The sequence below is a fragment of the Penicillium lagena genome (assembly GCF_028827675.1).
Source record: "Penicillium lagena strain IBT 129212 chromosome Unknown utg000001l_segment0_segment0, whole genome shotgun sequence".
Taxonomy (NCBI): Eukaryota; Fungi; Ascomycota; class Eurotiomycetes; order Eurotiales; family Aspergillaceae; genus Penicillium; species Penicillium lagena.
The window spans coordinates 5,707,139-5,722,559 of NW_026623222.1; the positions used below are offsets into that span (position 1 = coordinate 5,707,139).

The following is a 15,421-nucleotide window of genomic DNA, read 5'->3' on the forward strand; positions in this document are numbered from 1 at the left end:
AATGATGAAACGACGAGAAGCGACCGGACGTCCGAAGAAATTAAGCGGGTATCAAAAGTAAGACTTTCACAGGAAACGTGAAAGAGGAAAAGGAAGAAAAAGGGAGGTGCTCTGCACGTCCCGGATGAAACAAAAATAAAAAGGTGTTGGCGCGATGCAGAAGCGAAAAGGACTCGGTAGAGGCTGAAACACCGACCCGGCAACAGGGTAGCAACAGACGCTATGGCGAGAAGAAAGACACGAAAAGCGAAGCTCGGAGCTGTCGTTGTGTGGTGATCAATGTCGAAGTGTCTTCAGGGTGGGATCTCGACCAAACGCGAGCCAACAACGATTTTCTTCTCAGGGGCGGATCGAATCGGAGAAACTATTTGCAGGGGGTTTTGGTGTTTTTTTGAAGGGTGAGTTTTCAAATAAACGACGATGGCTGCCGAGAGAAGGAACAAATGCAGGACGGAAGAGAGGAAAAAACGAAAGAAGCGAAGATTAGATGGACTTGATGGGGGAAGGAGAAGAGAGGGGGGTGAAGAAGAGGAAAGACGAAGAAGCAGAAGAAGCGAAAGGGCGAGAACGAGACGGTGTGGGGAACACGTGAGTGCCTGAGGCAGAAACACTGGAAGATCACGAGATCTCATGCGGAACACGATCGATCCACTACATAGTATATCTTCATGGTAGTTATAAGTACGACTGTCTATGATCGATTCGTCTTCGATGGCATTACTGATGGTCTCGTTCCATCATGGTGGCAACCCGTTCAGCCAGTCCAGCAGCTCCGTTGAGCCCCCACGAGTGACGAGTGTTGCCCTCGTCACACTGTGCCTCCAGTGATTGGATGGCTCCCCTTCGCGCCCTTCAGCCGCCGACGGCCTGCGCCAAGTCCCTGCCAGCGAATCAAGTCGCGGTTATGGCTTTTCGCCTAACAGATGATTCGACTGCCGCGCAGAGAGATGCCTGTCTGACCTGCATCTGGCGGTGCCTAACTAAATAGACGATTGTCACTCTGGGTCGCCCACGCGACTTTGCACAAAGCAAAGGTTACCTAGCTTCCCTCGTGTCTAACACCCTGGCAATGATCGGCATAGCACATCAGCTAGGGCTTGTATCCCAACCTGTTATATCCCGCGCGTAGCTTACTATCTATTGTCGACCTCTCGAGGTACATTCTTCCCGCTCACTTAGTACTGTCGTAGTCATAAATCTGGAGAGCTCTTGATGATGCTATCGCAAGCTTACTTTTATCCTCGTTTCAATTAGTTGAGTTTTGATTAAATTATAGATTATTATCGAGTCTTGAACACTATATACGATCAGTAGATTATGAAGAAACGGTGCATGGAAACATAATACCACCGTGATGCAACGCTTGCAATAGTAGATGCATAGTTAGGAAATGTTGAGTAGCGAGTTCCTGCGAGCGAAGAAATGCAACGAGCCATTACTACCTACCGGTTCTAGGGCACTGTTTCTTTTACCAATACCGTCGCAGTCTTGAACATCGTGAACTCGAGGCGCAACACTCACGACTGCAAGGCTCGCAGCGCGGCTCAGAGCGGGACACAGAGCACCCAGCCGCCGGCCATCGGTCTCTGGTGATCAGCCTTAAGAACGTCGAAAGAGACAGCTGCTAGTTGTTCCTATGCGCGGATTTGTGCTCTCCTGATAGAAGCATTCTAATACTATGGTATCTCAGGCGCTTGGCTTTGAACGAATGCCCGCGTACACGGGTGGATCTACGGTGAATCTATCGATGATTTTGGATGTGTTTCATAAAGACCTGTGCATCTACGTGGTAAATTGTTATACCTCACGCCGGCTTGTAATATGATAATTAAATCCTCCTAATGACTATCTAATGACTCGCCCAGTTTACTCTAGGATGTTTGCGCATCAATTAGGATCTTACAATGGCGATCTCTATGATCAATCAACTCTTGGAATCCCTTTTCCACTGCATCGCCCAGCTTGATCTTGGCTGTAATCATCTTTTCGGGCCTCAGCTGACCTGCAGATCAATCAGTACATTTATCTCTTGCATGATGGAAGAACTTACGATTGCTCAATGCCTGGATTACGTCCTTGAACGACTTCTCATCATACAAAGCAGCACCCATATAATTAATTTCCTTGTATGTCAGGTCATTTACCTTGACAGCCGGTCTGGTCTCCCAAACTGCTATGTTAACGATTGTCCCATGGACTCGGCATGCTGGTATAATTCCATTAAGCGCACTTTCAACGTCTGCTGTGTCGAAAATAACATCCACTCCTTTCTCCTCAGTCACCTTCAACACCTCTTCCGGGATGTCTAGTTCATGAGGATCAAAGATGTTATCAGCACCATAGTGCTCGGCGAGATTCTTGCGGTTTTCCATCATCTCCACGACTGTAATCCTCTTTGCACCATGCAGCTTGAGGATTTGGATCACTCCGATTCCAATCGGCCCAGCTCCCAGGACCAGCACATTATCGTTATCTTTGAATGGAGAAATATTGACTGCATGCCAGGCCACCGCAAGCGGTTCGATAAGTGCTGCCATTTCGAAGGAGACATTGTCAGGCAGCGGGTAGAAGTGTTCGGCCGGGGCGACTATGTGATGGGCCATGCCACCGCCGTACCCTTGCGTTTGGTTAGTAAACTATACATGGAATCCTTGAGAATAACACACCACTTAGCCCAATAAATCCAATATTCTTACAGCAATGCCTATATCCTTGCTTGCAGGCTGTACATTTCTCGTCGAAAATCGTGGGTCGAACGACAGCTCGTTGACCAGGAACAACATGCTTGACATCCTCTCCAACTTCTTCTACTGTGCCGCTAAACTCATGACCCATAGTGATGGGAGATTTCTCTCCAGTGATGGGATGCTCGGTCTTAGGAACCAGAACAGGCCCAGAAGTATATTCGTGAAAATCTATCAGCACATCAGTATGCAGCGACGCAAAGCTTCAACAAGGTCGATGGATTATACCGCTTCCACAAATCCCTACATAGGCAGGCTTCATCTGTGAATACTAGTGTTAGATCCATGCTCTTTTCACTATCTACAAGAGTCAAACTCGTCAACTTACCTTTACTTCGCCCTTCCCGCACCGCGGCTCTTCAAGTTGGTCCACGCGAATATCTCCACGTCCGTGAAATCGAACGGCTTTCATATTTGTTGCATAAGAAGAGTTAGTTCAAACTAGTTGGATTTAGAAGTATGTTGCTTCGAAATTTTCTCACTCTCAGTACGTTGCTTCCCCCGTGGATTTATATACTGATGGCATGCTCACGGTGGCAAGAACGGCGGATGATTCTGCCAACGCAAAATGGCCATAACTTGATATACACAACCTGCCAGACCTATGAATTCCAAGGACAGGTCTCATATCAGAGGTAGTGTGAGCTATGGGCCAGTGACGTCGGGGTGAAATCATCTAAACCAGGATCATAGATGAAGATACCCATGACATCGCGACTTGAAAATACCAGGATAATAGGATCCGCCTACCTGTTTCTCGTGATGCCATCTCCATCAACAAGGATCTAGTTATGAACCACTGTCACATCATTGTCATGACCCTGGTTCCAGATGTACATGATTGAGTCTCCAAGGCCCCATAGCACTAAGCCAATTACATCCAGAGAATTTTCAGTCAATCGTACCCCGCGCAGGGGTACGATTGACGCTGCCGGGTTTGACCATGCTATCAAATATGGGCAAGTAGTTTTCAATAGGCTTACGTACCTGGTCGTCAGCGAACCAAGAAGAAGAGAGGGGGTGGGCCCCGTGTAGATAGTCACTAACATAGCTGGCCCATTATTCATCGACTGCATCCAAATCATAATTTGTTAATTTCATTTCACATTCCTACGATTCGAGCATGGGGACTCACACAGACATATATCCACCAAAAAAATTGAAGGTTCAAGTAAGATACTTCAACGGATATTATAAAGAAAAGGAGAAGTCCAAGGTCTCATGGTGTCCCAAAACTTCGGTGTACATAATGGTCTTCCAGACATCGGCTGGTAGGCTGGTTGCAAGGAAAGACCAATCAAACGTCTCGATCGTGATACGCCCATCGCTGGAAACGTGATACAGCGTAAGATATTGGGACGTTAGCCCCGTGTGTATTACGGGTCAAAGACGCAGATCGCAGCAACGGATAAGAGATCCTGTTATGGTTGTAATATAAGCAACTAGGGGCTACAACGCTATTTCGAGTGGCTAAGGTGGGGGGATTCCTGTCTGTGACATCAACGGACAGTGATAGTTACAAAAATCTAACAAGATAACCCATTCGCAGCATTTGGAAAAGCCCCAGTCGAACTCAATTCGCTCCGGCTTATGAGCCCCATAGGATCTTCGGCTTCTACCAATCTTATTGACCGGGAAAAAAAGCCAGCCAACTAACTGCGCCGTCGCCCAGTATGCATTCTCCACACAAGCTCTTCCAAAAAGGGAGCCTCCACGGCTGGACACAGTTAGGTCTGTCCTATAATTGGATTGGTGTTTTCGACCGACTAAACTTGATGCAATCCGAGCTCGAATGATGTACCTCCTGCTCGACGAGTGATCCTCCTATGATCAGATTTTGCATTTGGTCGTTTACAGTGGATCCGGAATGCATTGCGAACTACTGAGTATAGATAGGGTACCTTTGTTACTTGGATGACATCACTGAAATTAAGCTAGGAAGTACTTTCACGCCATGCCCTTCACGCCATGCTAACAACCACAGAGATCTCGACAGAAAAATGACTTGCTACATGTTTAGCACGTCAATGAAACTATCAAAGAAGCCATCAGGACAGTCCACGGGTGCAGCATCTGCGACATCTTCATGCGTGCCCGACTTGATCCCACCACTATCTCCAACACCGACCGACCCGTCGGAGCACGTACTAGCCGAAAACGGCGGTGATAGACATTGCATCCCATCAGTGTTTGCTTCAAGCACATTCTGAGGCATCAGCGGGAGCTGTAGGTTGAGCTGCTCGCCGTCGCAATTTGTTGCATGCTCAAATATCTGGTTTTTGAGATGCCAGATCTCTTCTTTCAGCACGTTGACTTGCGCCAATAGAGTCTCGTGTTTCGCAGCCTCGCTGTCTAGGACGCTTTGGATCTGTTTGTGCTCCTCCTTCTTCTTCATGCGGCATTTGTTTGCTGCAACGCGGTTCCGTTCGAGGTGTTTCGCCCTGCCTGGGCTGACGTCATTACGTGAGATGTAGGGCTTCGAATATCGGCGAGTCCTTCTGGCGGGTTGCGATTGAGGCTTGTATTCTTGGTTCGTGTGTGAATGCTCGTGCAAGCTTTGGATTGACGACCCTTTATCGCTCTGAGATATGTCGAGTGCATTGAGCCAGAGGTCCGTCGGATCTTCGAATGTCGGTGGTGTGCTCGAGAAGACATTGCTCATAGTCGAGGTTTGGAGTAGAGTGGCCATGTTGAGAGGGGACGCAGCGGGGACAAATTAATTTCCAATCCACGAATATTCGGCAGATATTTTAGACTGGGCAAAAAGCATTAAAAGAATCACTGAGAAGACATTTAGGGGAGATTGTACAGGTTATCTCATATACGATCGCAAAATATAGCGCCGGGGGTTCCGGGTCTAGAGCCGCGCATTCTAGATAGCATGTAACCGGGGATGCAGCGTGGAAACAGCTTGGAAGCAAGCGCGGGGGGTTGCCACCACTGCCCGTGAAAGGCCAAGACGGAGATGTGATCCGACAATGACGAATGGATGGGAAGGCTCGAGCCAAAGAAAGCTCAAACCGGGATTTAATGCTAAGAGTTTCCCCCGGTTCCGGGTCCGGAAATGTAAAGAACGGTCGATGCGGGAAGCGATTCTGGGGAGAAACTCAAACATAGGTGGAGCGAAAGAGGTGGATGACGAGCATTGCACGTGGTGACCGTTTTCAAAGTTTTGTTCAAATGGAGGGGTTTAATTATTAGTTTGTTCCAAGAAAGAAAAGACCTTGGTCTTGTTTTGCATTGGGCCTGAAAAGTATGATGATATCATCGGAGAAGATACCCACCCGAATCAAAATAGTTATGTGTGCCCTGATAGGGCGAGACAGGAAGATGCTACGTGCGCAGCCGGGAATACTAAGTCTGATGGGATTTTCGTGGTCTAGAACACTAAGAGGGCAACACCCTCCAAGGACGAAAACTTGGCAGTTAGAGAACAAGATATTCGAGCACGCTGGATGTAGGGACCAGCCAATCATTATGCATCTAGAGACAAGGACTGAGTGTCCTTACGATCCTCAGCATCCTCGCTTGGCCACTCATTTCCTTCCCGATAGGGCGCCTCTTGCGAAGCCATCAGCGAAGCCGCCAGCATTTCCCCGAAAAGTTCTAGCTGGTGGAAATATCGATCGTGATGTCAAGAATGAGGGCATAAAACAATGCTATCATGGTGGATGGCTACAGTTCCATTTCTCTCGAAATGTACGCCGAGTGACCATGGCAGATTTAGCTCAAGATATTTCCATGAGCTTTGTCACTCCGAGATCGGTCCAACGGGAGTTGTGTTCGTGATACAGCCATAATAAAACCACGGGAGGCGGCATATCAAGACGAATTTTACCGCGCTGAGCATTAGGTACTCAGACCTGCACTGAGCATCACTAGTGACTGGTCCACCAGGATAAATGGACGCATCGACTCACGACTTCATTAAATCGGATGAGGACTTCAAAATTCGAGAGGGAAGAGGCCGAAAGAGCACTGCGAATGATTCGTTGTGATCGGTAGTTATGTTCGATGGATTCGAGAAGAGTAAATCAAGATTGGGCAATCATTGACTGGTTCAGTAACTAGTACACAAGTAAAGATAATACATCGCACCGGAGTGGCTGTTCGTCGCTATGTACAAGCACACTCGATCGTGGAACACTACAAACAAAATAACACCCCCGCAAAGGAAATGGCAATGGCAGTCAGTCATGCACACTCGCGGACAAAATGAACAATCAAACAGAAGAGAAAATAAATCGGGGTATCTGCTGGACATGAGGAAACAAGACCAGACGGAAAAGAGTTCGTTCGTAAAGAAAAAATCATGCATCCACGGACATCGGGCCAGGGAGTGTAGTCGACTCGGTCTTTAATGGTCGACGCTCCGGTTCAGGCGACGGGCCTTTGCCGTTGAGCCGATCAAACTCGAGGGTTTCGGCCAGCTCGGCCGCCATCGGGTCCAGCTCTTCTTCCTTGAGACCGGTGGCCAGAGCGACCAACTTGCGGTGCACGTCGAACTTGGTGCTCACTCCCGCATCAGCGGTTTGCTGTGCGAGCGCGCGAACCGCCTCATGGCGCGCCTTTTGCGCATTGCAAAGCTGTCGAGCTAGCTTATACCGGGCCATTAGGTCGGAGGGGGAGGGAGAGGAAGCAACCTCGGAGTCCCGCGGCGCCCCTGTGGTGAGCAGTTTGGAGAGCTTCGCGTGTTGTAGCTGTTCGAGCAGAGACTCGTAATTTGCCCTTAGTTTCTCATACCGGCCAACCTGGCTATCGCTGGGCTCGTACTCGGCCTCCTTAGCCGCCAGGGCAGCAACCTGTTTCTGGATCTTCTGGCGATCCGACTCCAGTTGCTCATATAGCGCCTCCGGGTTGGCGACATCATCGGAATCCTGATGGTTAATCTTTGAATTTCCATAAGTGATGGTCAGCTTCTTATTCGCCTCTGCCATGATCGCGCCAATCTTGGAAAGAAGGTCGGAGGTCACAGAGTTATCGGGCAGCGGAGCAATTGTTGGGTGATCCGAGGCTTCAATGCCACCTGTGTCGCCGTCCAACTGTTCATTTGCCATGGTCACCGAGGACGGGGCAGGCATAATATCATGCTCGGGGTTATGAGACCGTTGCGTGATGCTGGAGGCCGTTTCGCCTTTCTTATTCACCATATCACCCGATCGAGGGCAGTGCATGAGAAGCATGTTTACCAGGCGGAAAGCACCGTTGCGCGCAGCCACGAGCGCGGCCGTGTCCCCATTGGAGTCCTGACACGACAACAGCAGATCGATCTCATCCTGAGAAATTGTCCGAGAAAGCTTATCCAGCAACACTTCACAGTAGTACCGCGAGCTTTTCCATTTGCCTTTGCTCCTCGTTGTTTCAGCGATGTGGTGAAAAAGTGTGGCACCGAACCAGTCCCGGAAGGAGACAGTGTCTAGTAGCAGGTCCAACAGGGCCGGGAATGTTCTCTTTTCGTAGTTGTTGGTAAATAGAACTGCGCGAACAAGCGGGGTCTCTTCGTGAACCGACAGTGCCTTGACATCAGCTCCTCGTCGGAGGAGATCCTGCACGATCTCCAGGTCACCCATGGCGCACGCCCAGTGAAGGGCTGTGTTCCCCGAATCGTCGATCGGCCGGTCTACCTGGAATTGAGCCGGTGGCTCCGGCGGCGGGATGCGAGTGGCTTCTGGAGCGTCCCCAACAGTCATAAAATAGTCCAACAATTGATCGCCGTAGATTATGTGTTCTTGTTCGCTGATGGACATGGCCGTTTCCTCGTTCATCCCACGCTTCCGCTTTCGAGAGTGGCCGCCGTGCTGAGACATTTGAAGCATATCTTCGTCTGCCACCATGGACGATGAATCGATGGTGGCTCGCTCGATGGATTCGTTGTCATCAAACTGGGCACTCATGTCGTAGTGATCATGAGGGAGGGTGGGCGGACCCATGCTTCGTTGAGGCTGAACGACATTGAAGGCAGCTTCCGATTTTGCAGCGGCGCGACTAGCGGCTGATTTTCTCGGGGCTCTCGGTTTGGACGGCGCAGATGAATGCTTTGGAGCTGGTGGGGGGCTGCGATCTCCAGGCACATAATCGAATATGGGGGTGAGTTTGCTCAGGATATTGTTGCGTTCCGCTAGCACGCGGCCTTCTGGGAGGGGAATCCATGTTCCTATTTGATCGGGTCAGCAGGCCAGAAGAGGTTCTCAAATGGGCACAACACGAACCCTGGTATTTGCCGTATCCGCCCTGCACCTTCTCATGCACTCCCTTCTGCACTTCCCTTTCTAGAATTCTCGTTCTTGCCGGCTTGTCAAACCCCGCCGCTTTCAGGATATGGGTTGCATTAATCCAGTCATCCGCCCTCCGGCGCATCACACTGTCGTTGGCAATTTTGAATTCATACACGGGGACCTAGTACCCAGCAGAGTCAGACAAGCCGTCGAGATCATCGGGAGGCACTTACACCACTATAGGTGGCCGAGTAGATGGGCTCCATCCCCGCCATGATGGGCGTGGTAAGCGGCTAGGCGCCAGGCAGGTCCTGACTAGAAGCAACCCGCGAGGATCCACAAGTCAATTGAAGTAAAAATGTTGGAATGGGCGCATTGCCTTATTCCCCCCCAAAAAAGTAGAAAAGAGGGCACAGGTTCAGCCGGTGGACCGAGGGTGAGGCATCCTCGATTACGCGACGTGACGCGTAAATGGATTTTGCCGTGACACGCCAGACAAGTCAGGTGATGAGGCGATGACGGTCACGTGCTTAGAAGTCATGTGATCTAGTCAGGTGAAGGAAGGAACTCAGGCAAGGAAAGCACATCCTCTTGTTGTCCTGTCTCTGCCCTCCACACTCTGCCATTGTGCACCGACTGTCTGCCACCATGACCGTCACCGAGACGCTGAAGAGTGCCGTGGGCTTGGGGGAGAATTCCGGTGCGTAGATTGGCCACCGTCAACCGGCCGATATGCCAGCAACTGACACCTTTTGACCACGCAGCATCCCGCCAGGAAATGTCCGAGGCCCGTCTTCCCATGCAGTACCGCGACTCATGTGCCCACCTCCTGATCCCGTTGAACCGATGCCGACAAGCAGAGTACTACCTGCCCTGGAAGTGCGAGGTGCGATCTGCAATCATGCCCATCATATCTCCCCCGTTCATACATGGCTGACTGATTTCTTTACAGGATGAGAGACATTCCTACGAGAAGTGCCAGTACGAAGAGTTCAAGAAGCGGGTGGCCAAGATGGACGAGCTGCGCGCGGCCAAGGACGGCGCCCGGAGCAACTAAATGAGAGAGCGACAGAGCTTGTGGGGAGATGGCCCGGAATGCTAGTCAGGCTAGCCGGCCTTGTATATAAAGACGTCGAGAGTACTGCGGATGGACTGTTTCTGGGTTTGGGATCTTCCGCTACGCCCACCGACTGGGATCGATGGTGACCTTGCAAGATGCCTAAGCCCTCCCCCTCAGATACCTAATCTAGGCACATTTCGCGGAACCTAGATCCACTGCAAGTGTACCTTTTTCAAGTTGAAATTCAATCAATTAGTTAAGAATTAGTTAAGGAATTTGTCATCTCTATGTCAGCCTCGTATTGATCAGACTCCGGTGTTATTTGCCAGCTGCATGTCCCGGGATCCATGTCCTGCCGCCGACCAATATGTCTCACCGCGCGTGGCGCTGCAGGCGCACCCATTTATATATACATCGTACCTAGTAACGTTAAACATCATAGTTAATCATCAGCGTCACACTCCGACACGAACGGGGCAATTGATTCCTCCGTCACATGACCCTTGCTTAGAAATCGAGTGTTATCGCCGAGAAGATCTTCACGCCCCGCCGTGGGAGAGCATGGGAAATTTCCCCCACATCGAGAATTGAAAAGAACCCAACCGAAGGCCATGTGCTGACGGGCCTGATCTGTTCAAGGTTACTGTCGTGGTCGCTGCGCAAGACTGTCCTTGCCCACCTCGCACTGGCACGAAAGAAGAAGTGCAAATTGAAAAAAAAAATGGGTCTTTTGTATGCGCATCATCCTTTGCTGCACCCGGGAACACCACTAACCCTGCACCCCAGAGCACTCGGCACCGCGCTGGAATGGCCCGAGGCGAAGAAAAAGGCCTCCCAGGTGCGCCAGTGGGGGATCGAAGTAGGACTCGAGTCAAACGGTTTGGACGGAAAGTGCTAACAGGACTAGCAACTGCTCGCAAATTGGAATAGAGCAAAGGGCAAGGAGCGCGATGCTCTTCTGTGGGGTGATGAGGTACTGTCTCTTTTCCTGCGTGTCCGTCCCGAAAGAACCTCAACTGACAATGGCAGGTCGAATACCTTGTGGTGGCCCTCGACGACGGCGACAGGAAATCCCGGCTCTCCCTCGCCCAGGCGGATATCCTCAAGTCTCTTGCTCGAGACGAGGCTTTGTGGAAGACGGGCTCCTGCCATAATGCGAATAATAGTGAACAGTGAGTTGGACGACTTAACGATGGACACCAACACCTGACGGTACTAGTGATGGCGAAGATCCGCCTCATTTCCACCCGGAGTTCGGGAGGTTCATGCTGGAAGCAACTCCCGGTCGGCCGTGGGGCATTGGGTTTAAGGACCTGCTCAAAGTGGAATCCAACATGAAGTGGAGGTAAGTCATTTTTAGCTCAATGGCTGGCAGCTCATTGACGAGTCGCCAGACGAGAGGTCGCCAAAGCGCATATGGCACCCAACGAATTTCCTATTACCCTTACCACATTTCCGCGCCTGGGAACCAAGGACGATTATATCCAGCCATATTATCCTCCGTCCGGACCAGCGCTTCGCTCGCAATTTGTCCCAGACGAGATTGCCAATCCCCATATCCGATTCCCCACTCTCGCAGCCAACATTCGATCACGGCGTGGGCGAAAAGTGGAGCTGAATGTGCCTATCTTCAAGGATTATAATACGCCACGACCCTTCAAAGACCCAACTGTCAATTACGATCTTCATAAATGGCCCGAGGATGATGATGTGCGCAATGGTGCTGCCAAGGATGACCACGTCTATATGGATGCCATGGCATTTGGAATGGGCAGTTGCTGTCTGCAAATCACCTTTCAGGCCAAGAATATGACGGAGGGCAGACGGCTCTATGATCAGTTAAGCCCATTGGGCCCGATCCTGCTTGCTCTCACGGCCGCAACTCCCATTTACAAGGGATTTCTCGTGGACACGGATGTACGGTGGAACCAAATTGGAGGAGCAGTTGATGACCGGACTCGTGAAGAACTTGGCGAAGTTGTGAGTTATATGACCGTACGCTCATCATTATTCAACTGACATTTGGATAGCCTCTCAAGAATGATCGGTGGAGGATCCCCAAGTCCCGATATGCCTCGAACTCGACTTATATCTCACAAGACCCTCGGCTGCGGAAAGAGTACCTTGATCCAGATCTGGTCGTCGACGAGGATATCAAGAAGCGGTTGATGGACGGCGGCATGGATGAACTGCTAGCCACGCACTTTGCACACCTCTTCATCCGCGATCCATTGGTCATCTTCTCCGAGGATCTGGAGGAGCTCGACGTTAACAAGGCTGACCATTTCGAAAACTTGCAATCCACTAATTGGCAGCACATGCGCTTTAAGCCACCACCACCAGACTCAGATATTGGCTGGAGAGTCGAGTTCCGATCCATGGAGATTCAAATCACTGATTTCGAGAACGCCGCGTTCAGCATCTTCATCGTCCTCATCACCCGAGCCATCTTGAGCTTCGATCTCAGTTTCTACATCCCCATCTCGCGCACCACCGAAAACATGGAGACAGCGCATGCCCGCAATGCCGTTCTGGACGAGAAATTCTATTTCCGCAAGGATCCCTTCCCTCGACGAGCACCGAAGCACGCACATTCGTCGAATGGTGGTAGTGCTTTCTCATCTGCGCCATCTTCCGCCGTCAACACGCCGCCTCCCTCTCCGCCCCTCGGTCCCGTGGAGAGTGAGTATGAGCTCATGACTATCGCGGATATCGTCAACGGCTGCTCGGATGGATCATTCCCGGGGTTGATTCCGCTTGTGGAGTCGTATCTTAACAGTGTGAACGTGGACGTCGAGACCCGCTGCTTCTTAGCCAGATATCTCGATCTCATCCGCAAGCGTGCTGACGGCACGCTCTGGACTGGCGCGCGATGGATTCGCGAGTTCGTTGCCAAGCATCCATCCTACAAGCATGACAGCGTTGTGTCTGAGGAAGTATGCTATGATCTGGTGAAAGCGGTTGAGGAGATGACTGGCAAGGAGGGACAACAGGGCTCCGTGGGGTGGGAGATGCTTCGCGGAAGAAAGAGTTAGAACAGATAGAGTTTCTTGTGTGAGTGGATGTCTGAGCATATTTTTAGCATAGACGGAGGATAACCTTTTTTTATTCATCTGTCATATATTTGGGACGTTATTGTCCTTGCATTTCACCTTGTTTCCGCATAGTATGTTTCGGATATTGTCTGCTATTCTAGAAGACCGAGGGTGTCCATCCATGATGACCGGTTGATATTCGGGTTCTTGAAGCACATCATCACCACATTGTATTGCGCCTTTTACAGATTCACCACCATCCCCTCCATGGAGTGCATAGTGTGGTCTCGGATTAGTCTGGCTGAATTATAACCCCTCAACTGGTTCCAATCAGAGGACAGCGATTTGTATCCCACGGCCTCGAAGCAATCCATAGATATGATGGGGCACGAGCGGGGAAGCATCTCATCTCACAATCCGTGACGAAAATTGCGACGGAGCGTAATCACTCCTAATGCAGTAGCCTGGATTGCGAAATCTCAAGGGCCAAATGCTTCGTAATGCCAACCGTGGAGTGTTACTGGCATCGACGCTTTAATAACTTTAATAATGCAGTATCCTCTCAGGCCATCTCTCCCTTCCAATCTATCTACGGAGAAGGTCAGTGAAGCAATTATGTCCGACAGTACGATCCAACGCGTAGCTGTCATTGGGGCTGGCATCAGTGGCGTTGTCAGTGCAGGCCACCTCCTCGCCGCAGGAATAAACGTCACGGTCTTCGAAAGAAGCAGAGCAGCCGGCGGGGTGTGGTGAGATCTCTCATTGTCTCCAACATTTACCAATATGCTAACAAATTTTGCAGGCTTTATGATAAGAGAGTTCCTATCGAAGTTCAGTACCCATGTGTCAAACCGTCTGATGTGGAGAGGTACAGCCGAGATGAACGTGATGAGAGGGAAAGGAAACATCTGATACACGCTCCACCGGGGTTTGTATGAAGAAGAGCATTCCGCAGATAGGAAATGCTAATGAAAATGCTAGGCCCTGTTATGAGAGTCTCAGGAACAACGTGTCCACTCCATTACTACGTACAACGCTTAATGCTTGGCCAGAGGGAACTCCCCGCTACGTCAATCACCATGTCCTCAAGGACTACATCCAGGATACCTCAAGGGTGGCAGGCGTTGATGCTGCAACAATATATGGCGCTTTAGTGACAAGGGTTTTCAAAAATGGTCAAAAGTGGCATGTGGTTTGGAGCTCATTGCATGAAGATAGCCATACAAAAGGTGTCGTTGAGCAACAACATACAGAGGTGAGGGACACACGCTTAAGACGCTTGAAAGAAAATTGCTCACACGTAATACAGATATTTGATGCGGTTGTGGTGGCATCAGGCCATTATCACACTCCAATGATTCCGGATATTCCTGGACTTACTGAAGCAAAAGCCAAGTGGCCATCGAAGATTACACACTCAAAATCCTTTCGAAATGCAGAAGGAGTTGAAGGAAAGGTATTTGTTGACCCCATAGTAAAATCCGGAGCTTTACCTGATCTCATTACTAATTTCCAAGAAGAACGTGCTTTTGATAGGCGGGGGTGTATCTTCAGTGGATATAGCCCGGGAGATCAGTCCAGTCGTCCGGACGGTATATCAGAGTACTCGAAATGGCTTATTTGATGTCCCAGCCAGCGCACTGCCAAAGAATGCGACGAGAATTGAGCAGGTGGCGTCATTTGAGATGGATTCAACAGATACAGCAGAGACTCACTTACCTCTTACCGTTCGCCTCAAATCTGGCCAAACCCTCAATAACATTGACAGAATCGTTCTCTGCACGGGGTATCAGATGGTTCTGCCATTCCTTCCGGAATTTACCGACCATGGCGAGCCCGTTGCCTCGCCCGACTCGGTGATTGTGACGGATGGCACCCAATTCCACAATTTACATCATGACATATTCTATATTCCGGATCCAACCCTGGCCTTCGTGGGTGTTTCCTTCTATACGGCAACATTTACTCTTTTTGAGTTTCAGGCCATTGCAATCGCAGCATTGTTTTCTGGAGTGGCACAGCTCCCTTCGGTGGAGAGTATGAGGACGGAATATAAGACCCGAGTTGAAACTAAGGGCCATGGTCGTAGTTTCCATTCGCTCAGGGGCGAGGAAGTGGACTATGTTAAGCAAATTATCGACTGGGTGAATACCGCTAGATTTGCGCATGGCTTGCCGTCGATTGAAGGACACACTGCTTCTTGGTTGGAAGAAAAGAAAGTTCATGTCGAAAGACTTATGTCGATCTGGCAAGGAGCTATTCCATATGGGAATACAGTCGAAGCCGCCTCGGGTGTGGAAGTTTCAGCATAAACTTCAAAAGAAGAATCTGGCTGCAGATTGAGTTGCATAAATAGATGTTTATTTA

At 50.1% G+C, this 15,421-nt stretch overlaps 6 protein-coding genes across 6 annotated transcripts; 3 read left to right on the top strand and 3 right to left on the bottom strand.

Moving 5' to 3' along the window:
* Positions 1–1,871: 1,871 nt before the first annotated feature.
* Positions 1,872–3,156, bottom strand: N7510_002517 (2,3-butanediol dehydrogenase; the record flags this gene model as incomplete). The annotated part of the gene is made up of 5 exons (XM_056974444.1): positions 1,872–2,002; positions 2,051–2,636; positions 2,665–2,915; positions 2,973–3,006; positions 3,073–3,156. The coding sequence occupies 5 exons, from the start codon at positions 3,154–3,156 to the stop codon at positions 1,872–1,874; spliced, it is 1,086 nt and encodes a 361-aa protein (XP_056839561.1).
* A 1,596-nt stretch (positions 3,157–4,752) lies between these two features.
* N7510_002518 (bZIP transcription factor) lies at positions 4,753–5,433 on the bottom strand (the record flags this gene model as incomplete). Its single annotated transcript, XM_056974445.1, has 1 exon — positions 4,753–5,433. The coding sequence occupies one exon, from the start codon at positions 5,431–5,433 to the stop codon at positions 4,753–4,755; it is 681 nt and encodes a 226-aa protein (XP_056839562.1).
* Positions 5,434–7,054: 1,621 nt separating this feature from the next.
* N7510_002519 (putative APSES transcription factor) lies at positions 7,055–9,234 on the bottom strand (the record flags this gene model as incomplete). Its single annotated transcript, XM_056974446.1, has 3 exons — positions 7,055–8,898; positions 8,954–9,140; positions 9,193–9,234. 3 exons carry the CDS (start codon positions 9,232–9,234, stop codon positions 7,055–7,057), a joined length of 2,073 nt encoding a protein of 690 aa, XP_056839563.1.
* Positions 9,235–9,607: 373 nt separating this feature from the next.
* Positions 9,608–10,016, top strand: N7510_002520 (NADH dehydrogenase [ubiquinone] 1 beta subcomplex subunit 7; the record flags this gene model as incomplete). Its single annotated transcript, XM_056974447.1, has 3 exons — positions 9,608–9,659; positions 9,724–9,845; positions 9,912–10,016. 3 exons carry the CDS (start codon positions 9,608–9,610, stop codon positions 10,014–10,016), a joined length of 279 nt encoding a protein of 92 aa, XP_056839564.1.
* A 724-nt stretch (positions 10,017–10,740) lies between these two features.
* N7510_002521 (glutamate--cysteine ligase) lies at positions 10,741–13,054 on the top strand (the record flags this gene model as incomplete). Its single annotated transcript, XM_056974448.1, has 6 exons — positions 10,741–10,878; positions 10,927–10,992; positions 11,049–11,191; positions 11,239–11,364; positions 11,414–11,999; positions 12,050–13,054. 6 exons carry the CDS (start codon positions 10,741–10,743, stop codon positions 13,052–13,054), a joined length of 2,064 nt encoding a protein of 687 aa, XP_056839565.1.
* Positions 13,055–13,669: 615 nt separating this feature from the next.
* On the top strand, positions 13,670–15,366 carry N7510_002522 (putative FAD dependent oxidoreductase; the record flags this gene model as incomplete). Its single annotated transcript, XM_056974449.1, has 5 exons — positions 13,670–13,798; positions 13,870–13,982; positions 14,036–14,309; positions 14,364–14,510; positions 14,572–15,366. 5 exons carry the CDS (start codon positions 13,670–13,672, stop codon positions 15,364–15,366), a joined length of 1,458 nt encoding a protein of 485 aa, XP_056839566.1.
* Between the last annotated feature and the right edge of the window lie 55 nt (positions 15,367–15,421).